Raw genomic sequence first — 26680 nt, 5'->3', positions numbered from 1 at the left:
AGTGTGACGTATTCCTACACGAGCGAGTTTGATCAAAGCTACTTCGAAATGTAGCTATAATGATATGTCCGGAAATCAGTACCTGTTGAGATATGGGCCATTTTGCTTGTGGCAAATGTGTAGTAATGAGTCGAGGCTCAAAAGAGATAGAATAGTAAATCACCACAATACGCACGTTTGAGCAGACGCAAATCCTCGAGCAATCGTGGAGATGGGACGTCAGAATCGTTTCAGTATCAGAGTATGGGTAGTAATTTTCGGTGGCAGACTGACAGGGTCACACTCTTCACAGATTAACAGGTGCTGCGTATTGTCGATTTCTGTGCTATGAATTACCAACGCTACAGAAGAACGTTACCCTGGCAGAAGGACAATGACTGTTGTTTGTGCACAAGCCGACACCACTCGCATTTTGTACGGATCGTGCGGCGATATCTAACTGCAACGATTAATTAGGAATGGATTGGTCGAGGAGGTTCGGTAGCATGGTCTACCCTTTCACCGAAACTGAATCCGTTTAATTTCTGATTGTGAGACCATTTAAAGGCATTAGTGTATGCTCAAATCCGTCGACAACATGCAGACGTTACAGAAACGTGTGACCAATGCATGTCGCGCAATCCGAATGGACACTAAGACAAAAAATGCATCAAGAAGGAATTACCCGAATGGGACAGAAATCAGTAACCAGACAAACAGATGATTACAATTTCAGAAAAAGTGGACAATTTAGTTAAGGGAAAAGCTTCACAAATGGAGCAGGTCAGTAACACCTTGCTCTATCTGAGGCCGTTATCCATGACTCCTTATTGTTGGACCGTATGGCGGGCGACAAAGATGTTCGTTCAAATGGCTCTGAGCACTATGTGACTTAACTTCTGATGTCATCAGTCGCCTATACTTTAGAACTAATTAAACCTAGCTAACCTAAGGACATCACATACATCCATGCCCGAGGCAGGATTCGAACCTTCGACCGTAGTGGTCGCTCGGCTCCAGACTGTAGCGCCCAGAACCGCCGGTCACTCAGGCCGGCAAAGGTGTTGGTATGCCACCGCTGTCCGGAGTGTCTCCACACATGTCTTCGCTGGTAATCTGAGTTTAATTCGAAGCGGGCTCATCACTGAAGACAATTCTACTCCCGTCAGTGAGATTCCAGGCCGAAGACGAGTCTTTGACGCACCGTAGAACGGTAGGATACCAGTCTAACTTGTCGACGACCAGACAACCAGAATTATTGGCTGGAGATGCAATTTCATTTCATAGCAGGACCCCTTTGGTTGTCATCCGCAGCACCCTTACAGCTTCAAGGCAAACCATCCTGGACTTACGTTTTAATAAGATAAGTTCCGTCCGCACGCGGCCAGAGTTTCTACTGCCTCTCTTCGTGCTTGCCAATGTCTACCTTGGCCAGCAAGGTCTCCTGATCTGTCCCCAATTGAGAACGTCTGGAGTGTTACGGGCAGGACCGTCCAACCAGCTCGGGAATTTTGACGCTTTAAGACGCCAGTGGGACAGAATTTGGCGTGATAGCCCTTAGAACGATACCCAAGAACTATGTCATTCAGTGCCAAGCTGAATAAATGCTTGCATAACGAGATTAAGGAAAGGCAAGCCTACGTTTCTAGCATTTGCAGACTTAGGGAAAGCTTTTGACAATGTTGATTGGAATACTGTCTTTCAAATTCTGAAGGTGGCTGGGGTAAAATATAGGGAGCGAAAGGCTATTTACAATTTGTACAGAAACCGGCTGGCAGTTATAAGAGTCGAGGGACATGAAAGGGAAGCAGTGGTTGGGACGGGAGTGAGACAGGGTTGTAGCCTCTCCCCGATGTTATTCAATCTGTATATTGAGCAAGCAGTAAAGGAAACAAAAGAAAAATTCGGAGTAGGTATTAAAATCCATGGAGAAGAAATAAAAACTTTGAGGTTTGCCGATGACATTGTAATTCTGTCAGAGACAGCAAAGGACTTGGAAGAGCAGTTGAACGGAATGCATAATGGAATGTAGTCGAATTAAGTCGGGTGATGCTGAGGGCATTAGATTAGGAAATGAGGCGCTTAAAGTAGTAAATGAGTTTTGCTATTTGGGGAGCAAAATAACCGATGATGGTCGAAGTAGAGAGGATATAAAATGTAGACCGGCAATAGCAAGGAAAGCATTTCTGAAGAAGAGAAATTTGTTAACATCGAATATAGATTTAAGTGTCAGGAAGTCGTTTCTAAAAGTATTTGTATGGAGTGTAGCCATGTATGGAAGTGAAACATGGACGATAAATAGCTTAGACAAGAAGAGAATAGAAGCTTTCGAAATGTGGTGCTATAGAAGAATGCTGAAGATTAGATGGGTGGATTACATAACTAAGGGATGAGGTATTGAATAGAATTGGAGAGAAGAGAAATTTGTGGCACAACTTGACTAGAAGAAAGGGCCGGTTAGTAGGGCATATTCTGAGGCATCAAGGGATCACCAATTTAATATTGGAGGGCAGCGTGGAGGGTAAAAATCGTAGAAGGAGACCAAGAGATGAATACACTAAACAGATTCAGTAGGATGTAGATAGCAATAGGTACTGGGAGATGAAGAACCTTGCACAGGATAGAGTAGCATGGAGAGCTGCATCAAACCAATCTCTGGACTGAAATCAACTACTACAACAACAACAACGACGACGACCAGCGGTAGACCAACGCCTTATTGAATCGTTCAATTTGTGTAGGTTTCTCTCTCGAATAAATCAGTTAATGTTTCTGAAGTTTTAGTCATGTTTTTGTCTGTACATGTACATTACACCTACCGATTGCCGTCGTATTCGGATAATTACTTCGTGGTGGGGCCTTTACTTTTTATTTTTTTTTAATTTTTAGTCGTATAGTATATTTGTATGAGTGCGCGATTCACTGCGAAAGGTACGAAAGAACGGTCAGGAAACGTGGTAACCATATGTAGCACCTATTGTAGTCTTCACTTCTACGTAACAGACAGATGGGAAAGAGTAGAAAGATTGGCCCATAGCTCAACACGCATTGGTTTCCCCACATATCATTATACTGTAGCAATTTTGCTTATAATTTCCATCAATAGTACCTCTTAGAGGAATGTGTGATTTTTTTTAAAAAAAGAAGTAATTTTTAAATTGACTTCTGTCTTTCATGTTTTTACAGCATGTTCCATACCCTCGAAGGGCTCACTGTGTGTTAATCTAATCGAAGTAATTATGAGCCGATGTAAAGAAAACTAAAATTTCCTTATCGTATCCGACGAGCATGTTCTCATTCTCTAGTGATTTCGCCGTCAGAGGGATTGCGGGTGGTTTTTTTTTCTTATTTTTTTATCTCTTAGGATTATTGCCTGCTACTGATAGTGTTTAACATATACGTCAATTTGGCTGGAAGGAGGTAATCGAATAATTTCGGAAATGTATAGCTAAAGTTTGACTGCTATGTTCAGTCACTGCGTATGTATTACTGAGAGGTTAGGGTACATACATGGAAGCACACACTTATTGAGTGAATTTGGTGAATCAGCATTCCATACTTGCTGAAAAACTGTTCCGCTGCATTGGTTTCGTTAAGGGCCACAAGAACTATAGGGATATTAGTAGACTTAAGAATTCATGTAGTCCCAGGTTCTCTGTGTGACGTAGTATAATGTACTCTGTGAATTAAATATCGAGAGGCAGAGCTCGACATAGCGTTACACGTTTGATAAAGACATCATAAGCTCACGCACGTACTCCGTTTCTGTTTCGGCGTTATTTGTCTTCCATACGGCATACGTAAAGTCAGTCGCAAAACGAGTAGTCTCCTACTTCTAACTTTATTACAGCGATGTACGTTAGGGCATAGGAGTATACTTGAAAGGGCCGTCATTTCGGCGCAGTTATGTTGTATATATCGGTAACAACAGTTCGCCAGGAATCTGTAGTAGTTCCCGTTGTACTGCGAACCGCTTTTAAAGCCTTTTGCAGAGATTGCAGCACGGCGGTGACAAGTATCTCGTTTGCTGAATTCCAACGGCGCCCTGTTGGCACACGTCCAAGCGGCACGAAACCCAGCGCAGGCTATTCAGCTCGCTCTCCGTGGTCTGAATGCTCGTGTACGCTTTGCAGACTAGACGGAGACAGACGCAACTGCCGGAACAATAAATCGTCGCGTGCAGTGAAATTTTATGCCGACGGAATATTGACCCATTAACACTTATTAACAGAACAGTTAATAAACTGCGACACTTGACATCGGTATGGTCAGTAACTCAAATGAATTTTAACGATCCTCAATTGTTCCTGCAAGAGGCATCTTCGCTAACGTTTCAGATGCTTAAGTATTCAGTTTAAAGAGGCTAAGTTTTACCAGGGTATTTGAACTGCTATGTCGTGCAAGTGATCATCGTATGCTGTAATACTTTGCAGCACAGAATAGTTTGGCGGGAATTGCAAATGTTTTTGGGTCAATGCCATTTCCACGGAACAGTTTTCATCAAACCGTGATGGCAACTGTCAGTTCTAAATTTTGTTTTCCATATTCTCTGCTCCATTTGCGGCTATATCTTCTGTTGGGGTGGTGGCAGATTAAAATAATAATAATAATATTATTATTAGTTTGATTATTATCAGAAAGTGGTCACACATTCGTCGCTTTGCCCAATAAATAACGTTCACCGCGAGAGAAGGAAAAAAAAAAAAAAAAACGGCGTTAAGTTGGCGGTAATTAACTGTCCCATGCAAAGAAGAGTTAAGTTTGATGAAAATTATTTATTTCAAAAGTTTGTTTTGTGACAACGGATTATTATCCCCTGACAGTACAATAGTTTGGCGTACAATTGAAAGTCCGCTGAAATTTGAAATAAAATCAGAGTCCTGATCGTTGGACAATATTTCTATCTTCGTCACATACTCCACAAGTGAAGTTCCCAATTTTGGGGTATACGGGATTTCATCTATCTGTGTCAAAGTGCGGCAGCTAGCTTGACATTCACCAATTATTTCTTGCACCACTCGCGACCTACTGTTGTCTTAAATAATCTTGCTTAGCTCTAAACGAAATGCCAGCACCATAACCAGAACAGTAGAAGGAAACATGTTATCCACTCTGAGTTGAAGCGTTGTTACTTTATACACAGAGGGTCGAGCACTCTGGTCGTAAAATTTACAATTCAGTACCAAATAATATCAAAGACACAAGAAATAATATGTCTCTGTTTAAAAATTAAAGACTTTTTGCATTATACCACATTTTACTCTCTAGATCAATGTTACTTAACGCCGCTGAACGATTCACGCAAAGAAGAATCCTCGTCGTATAGTAGACAAACCACAGTCCCAGTTATGCGTAAATATTCTCCCTGCTAGTTTGTCCACATCATAGGATATCAGCACGACTGCGACGTGACTTCTTTTTGAAACCGGCAGATCCTATGCTGCAGACTCCCACATTCTGCTTGCACGACCATATCGTCGCAAGCTGATGCTTTGCTGATGTCCTAGAAAATCATCTTTCACCTTACGCAAAAGATGGAAACCAAAGGAACAGAGTCTGGGATGCGCCATGATTGCTGCCTCTGTAGTGAGTCACCGGCTTTACAACGTTTAACAACATTTTCCGTCGGCGCTTGATAGAACAAGACAATGAGATTCAGTAGGAGATAGTTTCCTGATGTTTCCCGCTTTGCAGAACAACTGGAAAACGTGCCCTATGTAGCGACTTTCGGCTATCCTACACACCTCGTTTACTATTAAGTACACACATCAAAAAATGTTTTGCATCACCCCGGTTACCAGAACTCCTAAAGACAGACTTTGACTGTGGACATTGTATCACAGACTCAGCCCTTTGACTGTTCAGAGATGTCACTAAGCCCACCCATATATGTAAACAACCATGCATGAGCAGCGCGTATTAGACGGCGGGGGTTCGAGAGCCGATCAGTTCCAGCCATTCCACCAGGAAGGAGGTACACGGCTCGTGTTGTCTGCGGTTCAACGATGCCTAGGCAGTCAATACCGCGGCTCGATCGTGTCCGCATTGTTACTTGGTGCCAGGAAGGGGTTTCAACAAGGGAGGTGTCCCGGCGTGTCGGAGTGAACCAAAGCGATGTTGTTCGGACATGGAGGAGATACAGAGAGACAGGAACTGTCCATGACATGCCTCGCTTAGGCCGCCCAAGGGCTACTACTGCACTGGATGCCCACTACCTACGGATTATGGCTCATAGGAACCTTGACAGCAACACCACCATGTTGAATAACGCTTTTCGTGCGACCACAGGACGTCGTGTTACGACTCAAACTGCGCGCAATAGGCTGCATGATGGGCAACTTAACTCCCGACGTCCATGGCGGGGTTCATCTTTGCAACCACGACGCCATGCAACGTGCTACAGATGGGCCCAACAACATGTCGAATGGACCGCTCAGGACTGGAATCACGTGCTCTTCACCGATTAGTGTCGGATATGCCTTCAACCAGACAGTCGTCGGAGACGTGTTTGGAGGCAACCCGGTCAGGCTGAACCCCTTAGACACACTGTCCAGCGAGTACTGCAAAGTGGAGGTTCCCTGCTGTTTTGGAGTGGCATTATGTGAGGCTGACGTACGCCGCTGGTTGTCGTGGAAGGCTCCGTAACGGCTGTACGATACGTGAATGCCATCCTCCAACCGATAGTGCTACCATATCGGCAGCATGTTGGCGAGGCCTTCGTCTTCATGAACGACAATTCGCACCCCCATCGTGCACATCTTGTGAATGACTTCCTCCAGGATAACGACATCGCTCGACTAGACTGGCCAGCATGTTCTTCAGACATTTACCCTATAGAACATGCATGGGATAGATTTAAAAGGGCTGTTCATGGACGACGTAATCCACCAACCACTCCGAGGGATCTACGCCGAATCGCCATTGAGGAGTGGGACAATCTGGACTAACAGTGCCTTGATGAACTTGTGGATAGTATGCCACGACGAATAAAGGCATGCAACAATGCAAGAGGACGTGCTATTGTGTACTAGAGGTATTGGTGTGTACAGCGATCTGGACCACCACCTGATGTGTGTGTTACTCGTCTTTGCTCTTCCATGGTAGCGCGTGACTTGTACGGCCTTCCGTTGTCATTTTTACAACAGCAGTTTCAGTATACTACTGGGAATTAAACGCATTGTCAATTTTAAAAGTGCCTCTATAGAACGAGTTGAATTTTTCGTTTCTACTATTCTGGAGAAGCAATATAATAATACAGTACTCATCCTTAAAAAATATGCCATAACTTTTCTAGCCGATTGCGAGGTTTTAATTTTTTTTCGCTGTGCAGTTTTTGTGTCGATATACCATAGAGTGACGTTCTGTTTCTAGTTCCTATATATGACCCTAGTTAAAATTGGCAGTGAGCGTGTTATGGAAAAAAGATCACCCCTTTGTCTAGTAGTGAACAGAAACTGTGTACAGTTTCGAGTCCTTGGGCTTTCATGCGAGGGACATAGCGAGAACAGTCTCTTGTGAAATTCCCTATTGTAATCGATTTCGTGTTTGTGACGCATCATCTTGTCTGAACCAGTTAGTCAACAAGTTTCATGTGGTGTACTCTCTGATCGTCAACGGGGCCCGGAAGGCAGCAGATAAAAGCGCCCATTGTGAGCGGGAGAGCCAATGTGTCATGACTTCTGCAATGCGTTCCATGTGGTTACGCACTGTCGCCAGTTGATAAAGCGTACGAACAGGTTCTTGATTAGACTGAAAAGCTCGTAGTAAATAGATAGAGCATGTCTTCTTAACGGAGATAACTTTTCAGACGTAAAAATAACATCGAGTTTACAACGAACTGTTTACTGTCCATAAAATACGGGGTGTTTCAAAATGAACATACCGGTTTTAAGGCGTTGTGGCATTTATTACGTGGAATTTACAATTGTAAATAATACACCAAATTTAAAAGCAACTCAAACAGTTTTGTTTGTATACCTGTGCGCAATGGGAAGAGTATGGAATACAAAGAGTGACTGAAAAACCTGTTGAACGAGTGCGAGTCTTTCACGCTTAGCCCCAAGAAATATCCCCGCGGAAAGTGTATGGGCCTTTCCTTTTCGGTGAATCGACTGTAACTGGTGTTTCTTTTCTTGATTTCAGCTGAGGCCAGTGCCTCAATGGAAAGAAAGCGGAACAACACATCTTTATTTGGGAGCAAGATGTTGCGCCGCCTCATTGGCGTAGCTCAGTACGCGACTGGTTAAACGACGTTGTATCCGACCGGTAGTCTGTGCGCAAGGGGCCGGTTGACACGGCATTTTATGCATGACCTCCATGTTCAGACACGATCTGACGCGATCATGTGTATGTGCCTCCGATATCAGCTGATCTGTCCGACTTTAGAAACAGTGTTATTGCAACGGTTACTCCTGACACATTGATCAAGGTTTCGAAACAACTCGCCTATCGACTCGATGTGTGATTGGTGTTCACGCTGAATAATCGTAAGAAAAACTGTTTGTGTTTCTCTTTCATGTGGTGTATTATTTATAATTGTAAGGAGAATGTAATATATGCTACGAGGCCTTAAAACCCGTATATTCAGTGCGAAACACCCAGTGTATGGTTTGCACTGGAAGCTACATGAGCCTGTTTGTGAAAGACTCTAGTGTATATAAAGAAGTCGCTAAACTAGAAAATTGTAACGAAATGCAGTAAGATCTCCAACATAAACAAATGGGCTTTTTTTACGATTGCCGAACAATCACCTTAACAATCACCTCCAATAAGCATCTAGGCGTGTCCGTAGGAAGCGATGTAAAGGCGAAAGAGTTGATAAAACTGATCGTAGGGAAGGCAGATTCCGTGGAAGAATCCGTAGTAAACTTATTACACTCACGAATTAGCTTAACACAGTTTCGTTCGATCGGTACTTCGGTATTGATCTTCAGTGTGAAATCCTTGCAAGGTAGGATTGATGGAAGAAATACAGAAGATCCAAACAAGAGCAGCGTGTTTCGTTACAGCGTTTCTTTTTTAGCAAGAGCAAAAGCGTCACGGCGATGCTCGTCCAATTCCAGTGCCAGACCCTGTAAGAGGCGTTCTGCCCCACGGTGTACTTTATCTTAAATATAAATACCCATGTTCCTAGAAGACTCAGTTAACATATTGCTCCCTCTTACAAATGTCTCGGAAGAGACTTGAAGATAAAATTAGAGAGATTCAACCTCCCACGAAAGTTTGCTGACAGTTGTTCTATTCGCTGTATGTAAATGGAAGGTGTAGGGGGAGGGGGTGGGAGAAGGAAAAGGAAGGGATTGCTGATGTCGGCTGCATTGGCACATTACGCGGAATCAGCGGCGACGAGTGAAAATGTGTACCGGACCGGGATTCGAACCCGTGATCTCATTTTAGTAGGGAGGTGTGTTAATCACTGTGCCATCTGGACACAAGTGTTATCGCAACAGCGCGAACTATCTCGGCATCCCTCATGGCCGACCCACAGCACCCCCCCCCCCCCCCTCCCTCCTCTCCTAGCGCACCTATCCGCACTCCCTGGGTTCGGGACTGTACAGTGGATGTTCCATCGTTTCCCACCAAAACTGCTGTAATGTCGTCTTCACAGCATTGGCCGTGTTGGCGGGCGTTATCATGCAGGAGAGTAAAGCAATTGGACAACATGTCTCGGCCTTTCGACTGGATGCCTCGTCTAAGGTTCTGCAAAGTGGCTTGATAATGCTGGGCATTATCGCCGACAAGCATTGGGCCCTTGTGGTCAAAAAAGGAGAACATCATGACCTTACCAGAACTGGTGCGCCCGGTCTTTGACTTCTTCGGAGGTGGTGAAGTCGCAGGTTTCCGCTGCTTGCTCTGGCGCTTACTTTCCGATTAAAAATGGTGACAACATGATTAGTCACCTGTGACTACGCGACAGAAAGCCGTATTCCTCGTCATGAAAACGTTGCAGATGACCAGATGACTCGAAGTCGGCGCCATTCGAGTATTGCGCTGTTCGGCGGTCAGTTGGTGGGGAACCCACTGCGCACAGGTTGTTCACAAGTTAAAGTCTTGATGCATTGTGGCGTAGGCGGTGTCCACGCTAACACCCAGTAAGCTGTGGACCTCGTCCATGGTGATTCTGCGGCTGTCCAAGACTAAAGCATTCACTTCCGCTACCATTTCCGGTGTGATGACACGATGCGCCTGTCCAGGACGAGCATCGTCTTCCAGTGACTCGCGCCCCTCAAGAAATTGTTTGCGCCATTCCACAACACTTAAACGACTCGGACTGTAGTCACCGTCGATACATTTCACGGTGGCCAACTCCCCCCGCCGCCAAAAATCGAATCACTCTTCGTTATTGCTGCTTACTCTTCTGCATGTTCGGTAGTGGGCGATAACTTGTGTAACCAACTTGTCTTCGGCGTGAAACTGGCGCTGCGCAACAACAAACGGTGCGCACGCGTCCATCTACCAATAGATGGCGCCACCATACCCGCAGTTATGTGGTGCCACCTTACTTGTAAGGCAAAGGTAGACGCACTGACCAGGCTTCATTTGAATGAACCTCTTATATGCTTCTCTCTTCGTTAACAATCTGTTGTGTGTAACCCTGTCATATGCTTTACGAAAATCTAGAAATATGGAATCAGCACGCCAACAGCCGACTAGATTCTCCGTTTCCCACATACTCGTTCCCAGGCGCCGGGCCATATTTAGCTGCCTTTTTCCAGAGTAGCTTACTTCAATGGTTTTCCTAATTCGTATCGGTGCTAGAATGACTCCCTTAGTCGTCTCTGCTTCACTTTATTGTACTTTCCCTGCCGCGCAACGCGCCGTCAGCCCCACCAGGAGGCATCTGTCTCCAGGTGGGCAGTAATCATAACATTTAGACTGTTCATTGTATTTAGGAATGCAATAGCTATGATTGCTTTCGTTGACTGGAAGTGTTTAATTTCTGTATCCATGCACAATTTTTATCCGAATGTTCATCTCGTACTTGTACTGCATAAGAAGTTAAGCGTCTGCAGCATTGTAAAAGCCATCACTGCAGAAGCACGAAGGGAAAGCTTCCTTCGCGGTGGGGGAGACATGCTTGAAGTGCGGGTACAAACTTCCCGTCAAGGCTGCGTAAGCATCCTGTTGCCGCAAAGCTGCACGGAGCGAGAATTTAGGCTGTACTAGCCATTTCAGTTGCAGAACACGTGTGGAAGGACGTGTTTATCCGCCTTGAAACCGCTTGAAAGAGATGTTTATGGAGTACACCGCGTTTCGTATGTATACTACTTCAGTGGAATGTCGCCATTAGGAGTGACGCAGCAGTGGCATCCCAATATGCTCATATGCTGTATTTTTTTTTATTGGTACAATACTGTAGTGATGTTGCAACGTTCCTTTTCTCTACGTAACGACGAAGGATGCCACTGCAGTTGCACTCTACGTGCTCCGGGCAAGATGCGCCGAGAGTGAATTAGACCCTCGAAGTCATTATGCATTCGTGAATTACAGGAACATTAATCTACAGTCTTTTAGTCAAGCAGTATTTATTAGGCTCACTTGAAACATCGAAACTGGGTTATGTAGTTATACTTCCTGCCCCAAGCGATTTTGAACCATCTAGCATCATTCTGCCTGCCTCTCAGAAAACTACACATACCCTACTACTGGACAGAAAGCTGAAACACCGTTTGCTGTCTACTAGTGCCATACAAAACCACTTTGACCTGAAGGAAAGTCTGCAAGTAAAAGTTAGAACGAAAAAGAAACTGGTTGACCTGGAACAACGTCGTTTATTTGTTTACTTCAAGATCGCTTAGACTTTTCTGTGCTATCTTAGCAAACTCCAGCTGATTACGTAAGATTTTCCACGTGTACAAATCTTTCGCCGGGAAGTGTAGTGGGTGCGAAAACGTACAGGGTAAACTAATAGTAAGAGGTTTCCTTCCTAATCTATACATATAAAAGGATTAACTAAATTAGCTTTCTGCTAAAAGTAGATGAAAATTCTTTACCAGCTGCCTTCATACATTGGCGAAAAAAAGTGTTGATACGTTACTACAAATGTAAACACTAACGAGCCGCTTGCAGCAAGGAACGCACACAGTGGCAAGCTGCACCCAGTGCATGTTGGTTCTGATACGCGGCGAATGCCGTGCAACAACAGCAAAGCGGGCCGCAAAGGGAAGGAAACATCTGTTCAGGAAAGGCAAATGGCTATCTCCCAATGTGAAAGGGGAAAATTGTCAGAAACAGCTGATAGTACTGGAAGGGGCCGGGCAACAGTGCAGTCCATAATATCACGATCTAGAGGAAGACATGGTCTCGTTAATAGCGAAAGAAAAGGTCGACCACAAATCTAACGCAATGAGAACTAATACGGTAACAAGTATGGTAAGAAAAGATCCTAAATTGACGCTTCTGCGTTGCCTCTTATTTCGAGAAGGGATGTTCGCTATGTTTTAAGTGATGGAGGCTATACAGCTAAGGTTGTTGTTGTTGTGGTGGTCTTCAGTCCTGAGACTGGTTTGATGCAGCTCTCCATGCTGCTCTGTCCTGTGCAAGCTTTTTCATCTCCCAGTACCTATTGCAACCTACATCCTTCTGAATCTGCTTAGTGTATTCATCTCTTGGTCTCCCTCTACGATTTTTACCCTCCAATGCTAAATTTGTGATCCCTTGATGCCTCAGAACATGTCCTACCAACCGGTCCCTTCTTCTTGTCAAGTTGTGCCACAAACTCTTCACCCCAATTCTATTCAATACCTCCTCATTAGTTATGTGATCTACCCATCTAATCTTCAGCATTCTTCTGTAGCACCACATTTCGAAAGCTTCTATTCTCTTCTTGTCTAAACTATTTATCGTCCACGTTTCACTTCCATACATGGTTACACTCCATACAAATACTTTCAGAAACGACTTCCTGACACTTAAATCTATACTCGATGTTAACAAATTTCTCTTCTTCAGAAACGCTTTCCTTGCCATTGCTAGTCCACATTTTATATCCTCTCTACTTCGACCATCATCAGTTATTTTGCTCCCCAAATAGCAAAACTCCTTCACTTCTTTAAGTGTCTCATTCCCTAATCTAATACCCTCAACATCACCAGACTTAATTCGACTACGTTCCATTATCCTCGTTTTGCTTTTGTTGATGTTCATCTTATATCCTCCCTTCAAGACACCACCCATTCCGTTCAACTGCTCTTCCAAGTCCTTCGCTGTCTCTGACAGAATTACAATGTCATCCGCGAACCTCAAAGTTTTTATTTCTTCTCCATGGATTTTAATACCTACTCCGAATTTTTGTTTCCTTTACAGTTTGCTCAATATACAGATTGAATAACATCGGGGAGAGGCTACAACCCTGTCTCACTCCCTTCCGAACCACTGCTTCCCTTTCATGTCCCTCGATTCTTATAATTGCCATCTTGTTTCTGTACAAATTGAAAATAGCCTTTCGCTCCCTGTATTTTACCCCTGCCACCTTTAGAATTTGAAAGAGAGTATTCCAGCCAACATTGTCAAAAGCTTTCTCTAAGTCTACAAATGCTAGAAACATAGGTTTGCCTTCCCTTAATCTTTCTCCTAAGGTGAGTCGTAAGGTCAGTATTGCCTCACATGTTCCAACATTTCTTCGAAATCCAGATTGATCTTCGCCTAGATCGGCTTCTACTTGTTTTTCCAATCGTCTGTAAAGAATTCGTGTTAGTATTTTGCAGCTGTGGCTTATTAAACTGATAGTTCGGTAATTTTCACATCTGTCAACACCTGTTTTCTTTGGGATTGGAATTATTATATTCTTCTTGAAGTCTGAGGGTATTTCACCTGTCTCATACATTTTGCTCACCAGATGGTAGAGTTTTTGTCAGGACTGGCTCTCCCAAGTCCGTCAGTAGTTCCAATGGAATGTTGTCTACTCCCGAGGCCTTGTTTAGACTCAGGTCTTTCAGTGCTCTGTCAAACCCTTCAGGCTGTATCGTATCTCCCATTTCATCTTCATCTACATTCTCTTCCATTTCCATAATATTGTTCTCAAGTACACCGCCCTTGTATAGACCCTCTATACACTCCTTCCACCTTTTTCTTCTTTGCTTAGAACTGGGTTTTCATCTGAGCTCTTGATATTCATGCAAGTGGTTCTCTTTTCTCCAAATGTTTCTTTAATTTTCCTGTAGGCAGTATCTATCTTACCCTAGTGAGATAAGCCTCTACATCCTTACATACGTCCTCTAGTCATTCTTGCTTAGCCGTTTTGCACTTCCTGTCGACCTCATTTTTGAGACGTTTGTATTCCCTTTTGCCTGCTTCAATTACTGCATTTTTATATTTTCTCCTTTCATCAATTAAATTCGATATTTCTTCTGTTACCCAAGGATTTCTACTAGCCCTCGTCTTTTTACCTACTTGATCCTCTGCCGCCTGCACTACTTCATCCCTCAGTGCTACCCATTCTTCTTCTACTGTATTTCTTTCCCCCATTCCTGTCAATTGTTCCCTTATGCTCTCCCTGAAACTCTGTACAACCTCTGATTCTTTCAGTTTATCCAGGTCCCATCTCCTTAAATACCCTCCTTTTTGCAGTTTCTTCAGTTTTAATCTACAGGTCATAACCAATAAATTGTGGTCAGAGTCCACATCTGCCCCTGGAAGTGTCTTACAATTTAAAACCTGGTTCCTAAATCTCTGTCTTACCATTATATAATCTATCTGATACCTGCTAGTACTTCCAGGATCCTTCCATGTATACAACCTTCTTTTATGATTCTTGGACCAAGTGTTAGCTATGTGCAAAATTCTATGTAGTAGGAAGGGCTAAGCGTCAAAATTAGTTGTTCTGTGTAGATCCTGCAATAAATCTACCTCGAAAATGACTTCGAACATCCTGCATAATTCATATGAAGTGAAGTTGAAGTTAGTGTATGCAATGCGTGCAATAGGAAAAAGAAAAAGACTGTTCAAACGTTTTGTGGTTTGATGGACCTTCCTCCTCCTCCCAGTAGGTTCAGCAAGTACATAAAAATTATTTTACGTGCATTGACTGTTGTGTCTAAAGCATCTATGAAATGTGCCGTAGAAGAAACTGTAAATATTAGTGGAACCAGGGACTTTGCTGTTGCACTTGATGGGACACGGCAACGTCGAGGACATCGTTCCTTGAATGGTGTTGTAAGTGCTACTTTTCTGGAGAATGGAAAAGTTGTTGATGTTAAGTGCTTATTGCCACACCTGCCATCATAACACTGAAGGACATATTGAACATCAGTGTTCTAAGAATTATGATGGTCACATTGGAGGAATGAAGTGTGACGGAGCTCTAAAAATATTTCAGAGGTCGGTGTCCGTTTATAACGTTATACATGCGAAGTAGGTAGGCGATGGGGACTCTGAAGCTTTCAATAAAATTAATGAGTTCAATGTTTGTGGTGATACCTGGATGACGAAACTGGAGTGTTGTGGATATGCGCAAAAGAGGATGGGTCATAGATTGAGGAAGCTACGAAGAGAAGTGAAAGGAAAGCTGATATCTGATGGAAAATCTCTGTCTGGCCGAGGCAGATTGACAGAAACTGAAATAGACCTCCTTCAGAGTATGGAATGGCCGTTAGACGAACTGCACCTCTGAATGATGTTACAGCAATGAGCTACGTTCATAAGTTGTACTCCTACGTTCATAAGTTGTACTCATATGACCAGCCTGTTTGTCCTAAAGGAGCAGATTTTTGGTGTGGGTACCAAAAACCAAAGGAAAGTGCTTAAATATACCATCATAAGCATTCTTCTCCCGAGCTTGTTATGAATGAAAGAAAATCAATTTTTAGAGACCTGAGTGACCCTGTTTTGCTTAATAAATGTCTTCGTGGGGGCACTCAGAATACAAATGAAGGTTTCAACCATTGCATATGGGAAAGATTCCCCAAGAATGTTTTTGTTGGGCCAAATACATTAACAGTTGATGTTCTAGATGCAGTGATATGTTTCGATGACGGAGTGATAGGAAGGATGTAAGTCTTGAGCAATTTAGGCGTAAAATGTGGCGCTAATGTGGAATATCAATTGCTTCCTTGTGACAGACAATGGGTGCTTGAAGCTGAAAGATTCGCTCTTCAAGTTACCAGAGAAGCAAGAAGTGCTAAAAGGAATACCAAGAGGAAGCCCAAGATGAAGAAATGCTGCAGGATGAAGACTATGCATCAGGAATGTTCTGAGGCACAGTTTAATTGGACTCATATCTTCATTTGCAATTTCCCGCAAGTTGTATTTTTCAGAATTCAGGTAGAAATATTTCCTGAAGTTTACAAAGCATTGGTATAATTTTTTTTTCTGTAACTTGCAGTAGTCCACACTTACGTAATAGACCTAAGCTGTCTTGCAGAATCAACTAAATTATAGAAAAAATAACATTTTTATTAGAAAAAAATTATAAAAATTGCAGTGAATCCTGATGCAGTCTGGAATTCCTGTGTGATGATCTGGATTGATGTCTTCTGCCTGTTACACATTACGACCCTGTTCAACTGTCGACGGTCTGTTAGTCAACAGACAAGGTCGGCATGTACGCTTTCGTGCTGTGCGTGTCCATTCACGTTTCCACTTCACTATCACATCGGAAACAGTTGACGTAGGGATGTTTAGGAATGTGGAAATCTCGCGTACAGACGTATGACACCCAATCACCTGACCACGTTCGAAGTCCGTTAACCCGGAACGTCCCATTCCGCCCTCTCATGATGTCTAAGGACTTAGTTCAAAATAAGTACTGCTGCACATCAACATTCCTTCACTAAGTTAGATACTGTGATGAATGCCGCTTTGTTTGTGTTCATGAGAGGGTAAATGAACTGCATGTTGTTGATGGTTGATTGGTTGGGTTGGGGGGGGGGGGGGGAGGGATGCGACCAAACAGCAACGTCATCGGTCCCATCGGATTACGGAAGGATGGGGAAGGAAATCGGCCGTCCCCTTTCAAAGGAAGCATCTCGACTTTGCCAGACGCGATTTAGGGAAATCACGGAAAACCTAAATCCGGGTGGGTGGACGCGTGGTTGAACCGTCGTTTTACCGAATACGAGTCCAGTGTGCTAATGACTGCACCGCCTCACTCGGTCACCGTTCACCTGACAAGGATACACAGATTGTCGTGACGACGACCCAGATTCCATGCGAGACACATACCAAAGCCGCCTGAGAAGAGTTATGATTAGCTGTACAAGTTACGACCATTTTTGTGTATGATGGTTGACAGTTTTAGAAATTCCTGTCATCCAAGTGGACGTTTTGCTTACCAGGTACCTGTCCGCTTAGGGGTGGAAAAAATCTTGTTTCCCAGTCTAGCACCCTTCTTGGACTGTTACACATGGCCGGTTCCTCTATTAATGCAAGAATAAATCTTGCATCCAATACTGCTATGTAACTTGAAAAGTGGTGATACACATATTGTACTATCATTGTTTTCGAAAAAATTGTTTTGAAAAATATCTTAATGTCAGTTACACTACTGACCATGAAAATTGCTACACCACAAAGATGACGTGCTACAAATGCGAAATGTAACTGACAGGAAGAAGATGCTGTGATATGCAAATGATTACCTTTTCAGAGCATTCACACAAGGTTGGCGCCCTGTAACGTGCTGACACGAGGAAAGTTTCCAACCGATTTCTCATACACAAACAGCAGTTGACCGGCGTTGCGTGGTGAAACGTTGTTGTGATGCCTCGTGTAAGGAGGAGAAATGCGTACTATCACGTTTCCGACTTTGATAAAAGTAGGATTGTAGCCTATCGCGATTGCGGTTTATCGTATCGGGATATTGCTGCTCGCGTTGGTCGAGATCCAGTGACTGTTACCAGAATATGGAATCGGTGGGTTCAGGAGGGTAATACGGAACACCGTGCTGGTCCCCAACGGCCTCGTATCACTAGCAGTCGAGGTGACAGGCATCTTATCCGCATGGCTTTAATGTATCGTGCAGCCACGTCTCGGTCCCTGAGTCAACAGGTGGTGACCTTTGCAAGACAACAACCATCTGCACGAACAGTTAGATGACGTTTGCAGCTGCATAGACTATCAGCTCGGAGACCACGGGTGCGGTTACCCTTGACGCTGCATCACAGACAGGAGCGCCTGCGAGGGTGTACTCAATGACGAACCTGGGTGCACGAATGGCAAAACGTCAATTTTTCAAATGAATCCATCCAGGTTCTGTTTACAGCATCATGATAGTCGCATCCGTGTTTGGCGACATCGCGGTGAAACGCACTTTGGAAGCGTGTATTCGTCATCGCCATACTGGCGTATCACCCGGCCTGATGGTATGGGATGCCATTGGTTAAACGTCTCGGTCACCTCTTGTTCGCATTGACGGCACCTTGAACAGTGGACGTTACATTTCAGATGTGTTACGACCCGTGGCCAGTTAATACACCAGTCACTACTCTTGATGAACTGTGGTATCGTGTTAAAGCTGCATCGGCAGCTGTACCTGTACACGCCATTCAAGCTCTGTTTGACTCAATGCCCAGGCGTATCAAGGCCGTTATTACGGCCAGAGGTGGTTGTTCTGGGTACTGATTTCCCAGGATCTATGCACACAAATTGCGTGAAAATGTAATCACATGTCAGTTCTAGTTTAATATACTTGTCCAATGAATACCCGTGTATCATCTGCATTGCTTCTTGGTGTAGCAATTTTAATGACCAGTAGTGTAATAGTCTTATTCTAATGTATTTGTACAACTTTTCACCAATTAAAAAAATTGTTCAAAAAGTAAGTCTTGCGCAATAAGGGGCGAAATATTGACTCGTACCACTGTGTCGATAACGCCCCAGGTGCGGTTTCACAGACCGCTAGCGTTTATTGTTACTCTGTTGCTAATGCATCATAGTGGAGTAAATTACAGCGTTCTCTAGATGCTGCCGTGATTGCTTTTGTCTGTAGCTATTTGAATGTGACATGGGTCTATACTGTTACTGCTTCTTTCGTGCGAGTGGTGTCAGAGACCGCACCTGGGACTTTGCGTTATGGATTCAGTAGCCAGGTCTTCGTCTACTGTTCATGTGTAACGTATCAATACTTTAAGAATAATGTTTTCAAATGGTTTGAGAACAGTTTAGGAAGCGATGTTTGATCACATGGTGACAACGAAATTGAAAGCGAACACTATACAGCATAGGAACAGCGCGAAAGTGAATTCCTTGAATTAAACAAATGATCAAAATGATGAAGACAGAAGGCTCCTTAGTCAGAGGTTCCGTCAGAAATACAGTAGGTCGACATAAATATCGCTGCTCGTCGAATCATCTTCCAGCGATGGCCAATGGCATTATTTTTTCCGCGTGATGGTCATACCTGGGGTGAAAGCGTTTGTCCATCAAGATGCATACAAAGACAATATTCAGGTGAACCGCTTTGAGTTTTGAAGAAGCTTGTAAACTTGTTGGTGGCACCACAGATAAAAAGTTAGTCAACAAGTATCGCATACCCCTTGAACTTTATGCATCCTTTACCGTATTTTGGCTGTAGCAGAACCAACAGAAGAAGTGATGGTAGAAGATTAGAAAAACACAAAATATGCTCTACCTGTGTCCCAAGAAAAATAGGAAGACACCTTATATTTGCCATTGTTGCATGAAGCCAATCTGACTTGAAATCTCTACAAAATTTTCCAGTGAGTGCAAAGTGAACCTCTGAGAAGGAAACTAAACACAAAAAGTACTAGTGTAATTTTAATTTTTTAATGTTTTGTGGGAATTTTCTGTGTTTATGTCATTACATGTGTGATAAACAAAAGCATAGCAAAAAGCAAAATTTGGAGTGCAGCATATTTGAGTTTCCATAGCATTAACATGATCATATATCTTATGTTACTTTTGTGCAATTTTCTCTAAAAATGCGATTTTTCGTAAAAATAAAATTTAAAATTTATTGAATATATGTTTTTGTGTGGTATTAATGTAACCTTTTACATCAAATCTGAACTGTACCACTGAAATTGCTGAATGTAATTTTTATGGCTGTTTAAATACAGTGTTCACTCAGACCGCCTTATCTTTTTCCTTCTTTCTTGTTGCCTTCCTTTCCTTCCTTTCAACGAGTTAAGAACTGAAGCTAGAAAATATTTACTAAAGATTTTTATTCATATGCCAAAAATGTTATGCTCTAAATCTACATCCATGCTCTGCAAACCACCGAAAATGACATGGCAGAGGATACGTCCCGTTGTACCAGTTATTAGGGTTTCTTCCCAATCCATTAACGAATGGAGCGCAGGAAGAATGATTCTTTTAATGCCTCTGTGCGCGCTGTGATTATTCTAATCTCGTCCTCACGGTCCCTATGTGAGTGATACAGTTTCTTCGGTATTCCTCTCCCAAACAAACAAACAAACAAGTGACCATTCGTGCTGTCCCTAATACCCCGTATTAGTCCTATCAGGTACGTCTCCCAACATTTCAACAATATTCTAGAATGGGTCGCAGATGTGATTTGTAAGCAATCTCTTTTGTGGACTGTTTGCACTTCCTCAATATGCTACCTATAAACTGAAGTCTACCCACATGCTTAACCCCCGACTGAAACTATGCGATCATTCCATTTCATACCCGTACGAAATGTTACGCCCAGGTATTTTTGTGATTTGGCCATTCCGTAAGACTGAAATTAAAAAAAAAAATAAAAAAGGAGAAGAAATTTTGTTGGGTGACACTGACCAATATTAATCAAAGTGGAGAAACAGAAAACAAACTTTAAAAACTGGCTATTCAACTTTGATATCGTCTGTAACATTTTTTTTTATTACGAAATTTCAAATAAATAGATTCTAGTTATTAAACGTTGATTGGCACGTTAAAAGGTAAACAAAATGCTGTTTGAGTACTGAATTTGTTTGGATTGTTTGTGTAAAGTGTAAATCTGGGGCAGCGATGGACGCGATGACAGTCCTCAGAGTGGCTCGTAGGACCGACTCTTGCCATTGTATTTGTGTCCATACATGAACACATGTACAGAATGACATGGCCGAAGCCTGGAGATACTGGAGGGTATCAGGTTATATAATGGTAAGACAGAGATTCGGGAACCAGGTTTTAAACTGTAAGACATTTCCAGGGGCAGATGTGGACTCTGACCACAATCTATTGGTTATGACCTGTAGATTAAAACTGAAGAAACTGCAAAAAGGTGGGAAATTAAGGAGATGGGACCTGGATAAACTGAAAGAATCAGAGGTTGTACAGAGTTTCAGGGAGAGCATAAGGGAACAATTGACAGGAATGGGGGAAAGAAATACAGTCGAAGAAGAATGGGTAGCTTTGAGGGATGAAGTAGTGAAGGCAGCAGAGAATCAAGTAGGTAAAAAGACGAGGGCTAATAGAAATCCTTGGGTAACAGAAAGATAGGTTATATAATGGTAAGACAGAGATTCGGGAACCAGGTTTTAAACTGTAAGACATTTCCAGGGGCAGATGTGGACTCTGACCACAATCTATTGGTTATGACCTGTAGATTAAAACTGAAGAAACTGCAAAAAGGTGGGAATTTAAGGAGATGGGACCTGGATAAACTGAAAGAATCAGAGGTTGTACAGAGTTTCAGGGAGAGCATAAGGGAACAATTGACAGGAATGGGGGAAAGAAATACAGTCGAAGAAGAATGGGTAGCTTTGAGGGATGAAGTAGTGAAGGCAGCAGAGGATCAAGTAGGTAAAAAGACGAGGGCTAATAGAAATCCTTGGGTAACAGAAAAGATGTCGAATTTAAATGATGAAACGAGAAAATACAAAACTGCGGTAAATGAAGCAGGCAAGAAGGAATACAAACGTCTCAAAAATGAGATCGACAGGAAGTGCAAAATGGCTAAGCAGGTATGGCTAGAGAACAAATGTAAGGATGTAGAGGCACATATTAGTAAGGGTAAGACAGATAATGCCCACAGGAAAATTAAAGAGACCTTTGGAGAAAAGAGGACGACTTGCATGAATATTAAGAGCAGAGATGGAAACCCAGTACTAAGCAAAGAAGGGAAAGCAGGAAGGTGGAAGGAGTATATAGAGGGTCTATACAAGGGCGATGTTCTTGAGGACAATATTATAGAAATGGAAGAGAATGTAGATGAAGATGAAATGGGAGATACGATACTGCGTGAAGACAGAGCAGTGAAAGATCTAAGTCGAAACAAGGCCCCGGGAGTAGACAACATCCCATTAGAACTAATGACAGCCTTGGGAAAGCCAGGCCTAACAAAACTCTACCATTAAATGAGCAAGATGTATGAACAGGCGAAATACCGTCAGACTTCAAGAAGAATATAATTCCAATCCCAAAGAAAGCAGGTGTTGACAGGTGTGAAAATCACCAACTATCCGTTTAATAAGCCACGGCTGCAAAATACTATCACGAATTCTTTACAGCCGAATGGAAAAACTGGTAGAAGCCGACCTCGGGGAAGATTAGTTTGGATTCCGCAGAACTGTTGGAACATGTGAGGCAATACTGACCATACGACTTATCTTAGAAAATATATTAACGAAAGGCAAACCTAAGTTTCTAGCATTTATTAACTTAGAGAAAGCTTTTGACAATGTTGACTGGAATATTCTCTTTCGAATTCTGAAGGTGGCAGGTGTAACGTACAGGGAGCGAAAGGCTATTTACAATTTGTACAGAAACCAGATGGCAATTATAAGAGTCGAGGGACATGAAAGGGAAGCAGTGATTGGGAAGGGAGTGAGACAGGGTTGTAGCCTCTCCCCAATGCTATTCAATCTGTATATTGAGCAAGCAGTAAAGGAAACAAAAGAAAAGTTTGGAGTAGATATAAAAATCCATAGAGAAGAAATAAAAACTTTTTGAGGTTCGCAGATGACATTGTAATCCTGTCTGAGACAGCAAGAGACTTGGAAGAGCAGTTGAATGCAATGGACAGTGTCTTGAGAGGAGTATATAAGATGAACATCAACAAAAGCAAAACGAGGATAATGGAATGTAGTCGAATTATGTCGGGTGATGTTGAGGGTATTAGATTAGGAAATGAGACCCTTAAGGTAGTAAATGAGTTTTGCTATTTGGGGAGCAAAATAACTGATGATGGTCGAAGTAGAGGGGATGTAAAACGTAGACTGGTAATGACAAGGAAAGCGTTTCTGAAGAAGAGAAATTTGTTAACATCGAGTATAGATTTAAGTGTCAGGAAGTCTTTTCTGAAAGTATTTGTATGGAGTGTAGCCATGTATGGAAGTGAAACATGGACGATAAATAGTTTGGACAAGAAGAGAATAGAAGCTTTCGAAATGTGGTGCTACAGAAGAATGCTGAAGATTAGATGGGTAAATCACGTAACTAATGAGGAAGTATTGAATAGGATTGGGGAGAAGAGAAGTTTGTGGCACAACTTGACCAGAAGAAGGGATCGGTTGGTAGGGCATATTCTGAGGCATCAAGGGATGACCAGTTTTGTATTGGAGGGGAGCGTGGAGGGTAAAAATCGTAGAGGGAGACCAAGAGATTCAGAAGGATGTAGGTTGCAGTAGGTACTGGGAGATGAAGCAGCTTGCACAGGATAGAGTAGCATGGAGAGTTGCATCAAACCAGTCTCAGGACTGAAGACAACAGCAACAACAGTCTAAGCAAGCTTTGACGGTCCGCGGATAAATGGTAAACTAATGATTAAGTTCTGCAACTGTGGAAAGGCTGTCCTTGTGGGAATTTGGGACTGATGTCTGGCACGTACACTGCCACCAAGTAAGTTTTGTGTTGGTTATTGGAACTGCAGATGGATAATGGGTGTGCGAGGAAGCGGCATAGGTTTGGGGCAATGTCTACATCCGCCGCGACCGTAAATCAGCGCCAACAAAGCGATACGTCAGTAGTCTGACAATCAAACGAACCCGATTTGTTTTTGCTTACTAAAGCCACAGTGTTTGCCGTTTTATATGGGAATTCTAAATTTGCTAGTTATTCACTTCTAGAAATATGTGACAGTTTGGCAATGTATAGGCAGTGCCCCAGATTCTAGGTGCCAAAAGAACACACAAAACGAATAGAAGAGCGTCGTTTACCGAAGCTATCATTGCTAACAACTAAAAAGATGAAACGGTACTAGATGACCAAAGCATGCTATCCTTCAGGGTTGGTGACGCCTTTCCTTTTCTATTTATTTTTTATTGGAAAGTAATCTACCGTAGTCTTAGGAAGTCAATTCAACGTTACTCTATGACGTCTTCCGACGGATTCGGATTTATCATTCACATCTCATTTAACTAGGAAAAAGAGTTTATCGAAGTTGCCAGGGGATTGGATATAACCCTGCAACTGATCGGGTGCGCTCGCCTGTTTGAAGGTTATTTCCAATTTTGCCGGAGTGTTTATTGATTGCATATTGGCGATGAGGTGGGGTGGGGTTTGGTGGAAGCGGGGGGGAGGGGTTGACTGCCAGTTAACTTAAACTGCCGCGCTCGCTCGGTCGAAACGTTTTGTTTGAGGCCAATCTATTTGTGAAATGCAGCTCACGTGCAAAGGTCATGCAGCAGTTTGAGCGCCATATGAGTCTGCTGATACCTTCCCGCCGGTGTTCTTTCATGAATTACAGTTAATGCACTGTCAACATAGTTTTTTTTTATTTCAGAAAAATATTGAAGCATCTGAGGCTAAATGTCATTTGCCACATCGACAGAACTATAATAAAATTTAAATATTTTTTATGTTCTCGAATTACTTAAATTGGTCGTGAAGCCTAGCCTTAGGGCTTAGTTAAATTTTTTCAGTTGACTTTCTGTTACATATACAGTGTATAACAGTAACTGCACTTAAATTACGATTTCTGTAAAAAATAAAAATAAATTCCGAACGTCTGGCGAATGGCCTTACTATTACGATGACCAATGGTTATTTAAAACGTCAAATGCCTCTGGTGAAAGGTTCCGCATATTTCTTTCTTTGTAACGGTACGCCAATGTGACGCTGCTAATATTGCTGTTGTGACGAATTTCACTTACGGCGGGCATTTGCATTAATTCTAAAGTCTCGTTTCATTCCATCACCAGCGTTTATTACTTCTATACTACTGTAGCAGCTCGAATTTATATTATTATGAATTTGTATTATTATACAGAGTATCATGGAGAGCTGCATCAAACCAGTCTCAGGACTGAAGACCACAACAACAACAACAACAACAACAACAACATCATTATTATACAGTTCCTTATGGCTTTGATGAACTTCTTTCCTGTACTGTGCAGTTAGTATTAGCTTGGGCAGTGGAAAACAAGTGATACTAGATTTTTAAAAATTCTATCTAAATAGACATTTCTCCCACAACATTGCTAAGCTATGTGAATATTGTTTCAGGAACTCATCAGTTGTACAATGCACCGTGGTCCCAGTCGGAGCTGCAGCTATGATGGAAAAATTGCAGGGTTATATGATTTGGAGGAGACATTGGGCAGAGGACATTTTGCTGTGGTGAAATTGGCAAGACATGTATTCACAGGAGAGAAGGTTGCTGTCAAAGTTATAGACAAAAGCAAACTAGATGATGTGTCAAGAGCTCACTTGTTCCAAGAGGTGAGTACCTTATTGTTGCATCGATTTATGGAGTTACTGTGACAATTAATGAAATGTGAGGAATATTGTATAAAGAGCTGTTTTTTTTAGATTGGATTTGATTGGTTTTATAACATTTTATAGTTCTTGTTTTTGTTTTTACTGTTTAAATTTGAACCTACACACACTTGAATAGATATGGGAATTCTTCCTGGGAAGGTGATTGATGGATGTAATATGAAGCAAGTTAATGGATATAAATATACAGTATTGAATGAAACAGTATGACCTTGCAACAGAAACTTTTTATTTTAAGAGTTCATTTCTTGGAATTACATTTACATACGGAGAACTGAAGAAATCTTGAGAATGTCGTTCATATGTGAAGAATGACCAATATTTGTGTTAACAATTCAGGCTATTGTAAAGCCTAACTCACATTAACCTAATTACTCTATCTATGTACGGTACATATTGAAGCATCACTGTTTCAACTGTGTAGACAATGCTGCACTGGGGAGTTAAGTCAGATCCAGCTGAAACCTGCTAGCCAGAGGCTGCCTGTTGCACTGTCCTGGCATGGTTTAGTGCTGGTCCCATTTAAGATGACAGAAGTATTGAAAAGAAGTGTGTGTGTTTTTACCATACCTGTGCAGTGCTACCAGCACGAAGCTTGCACACTGCTGTGGGGTGTGCACTGTTTTGAAACTTCCTGGCAGATTAAAGTTGTGTGTGAGATAAGGACTAGTGCTGTTGCTTATCTTTTAATGTTCTTCACTATAACAATTGGATAGACACATTTGTTTACCATTATCCAAGTTTCATAATGATACTGAAAATAGGCAGCATTTTTTCTCTACTACTCTTCTCTGCAGAAGCTTTTCCACCAATCTTGATTGGTGACCATCGTCTTAAAGTTCTTGTTTTGACAGTATTGATTCACTGGTGTAGATTCCCTATATTTCACGTCAGTTGCAACATTGCCTTAAAGAAAACATAAACATATATTTTAATTCCCATTTAAAATTTTCTGCAAAGCTTTCCTTACTTATTAAAATTCTCACAGCTTCATTCACAGTATGTAAGGAAAGTTAAATTAGAACATGAGTTTGCAAATGTATGTTTGTTTGCCCCCCCCCCCCCTCCCTTGCAGATGAGCTTAACAGTAAAGCAC

The 26680-nt window shown here is 42.4% G+C and overlaps 1 protein-coding gene across 4 annotated transcripts in view; it reads left to right on the top strand.

Moving 5' to 3' along the window:
* Positions 1–26680, top strand: part of LOC126356220 (SNF-related serine/threonine-protein kinase-like) — a 326256-nt gene that overhangs the window by 196918 nt on the left and 102658 nt on the right. For all 4 annotated transcript variants that reach the window (XM_050007035.1, XM_050007036.1, XM_050007032.1 and 1 more), the window contains one exon: positions 25312–25527. In XM_050007035.1, coding sequence (XP_049862992.1) covers positions 25330–25527 — 198 coding nt within the window. In that variant the 5' untranslated portion in view covers positions 25312–25329. The remainder of the gene's footprint in view (positions 1–25311; positions 25528–26680) is intronic.

Source organism: Schistocerca gregaria, chromosome 3, assembly GCF_023897955.1.
Source record: "Schistocerca gregaria isolate iqSchGreg1 chromosome 3, iqSchGreg1.2, whole genome shotgun sequence".
Lineage (NCBI taxonomy): Eukaryota > Metazoa > Arthropoda > Insecta > Orthoptera > Acrididae > Schistocerca > Schistocerca gregaria.
This window is presented reverse-complemented; position numbering and strand designations above follow the sequence as displayed.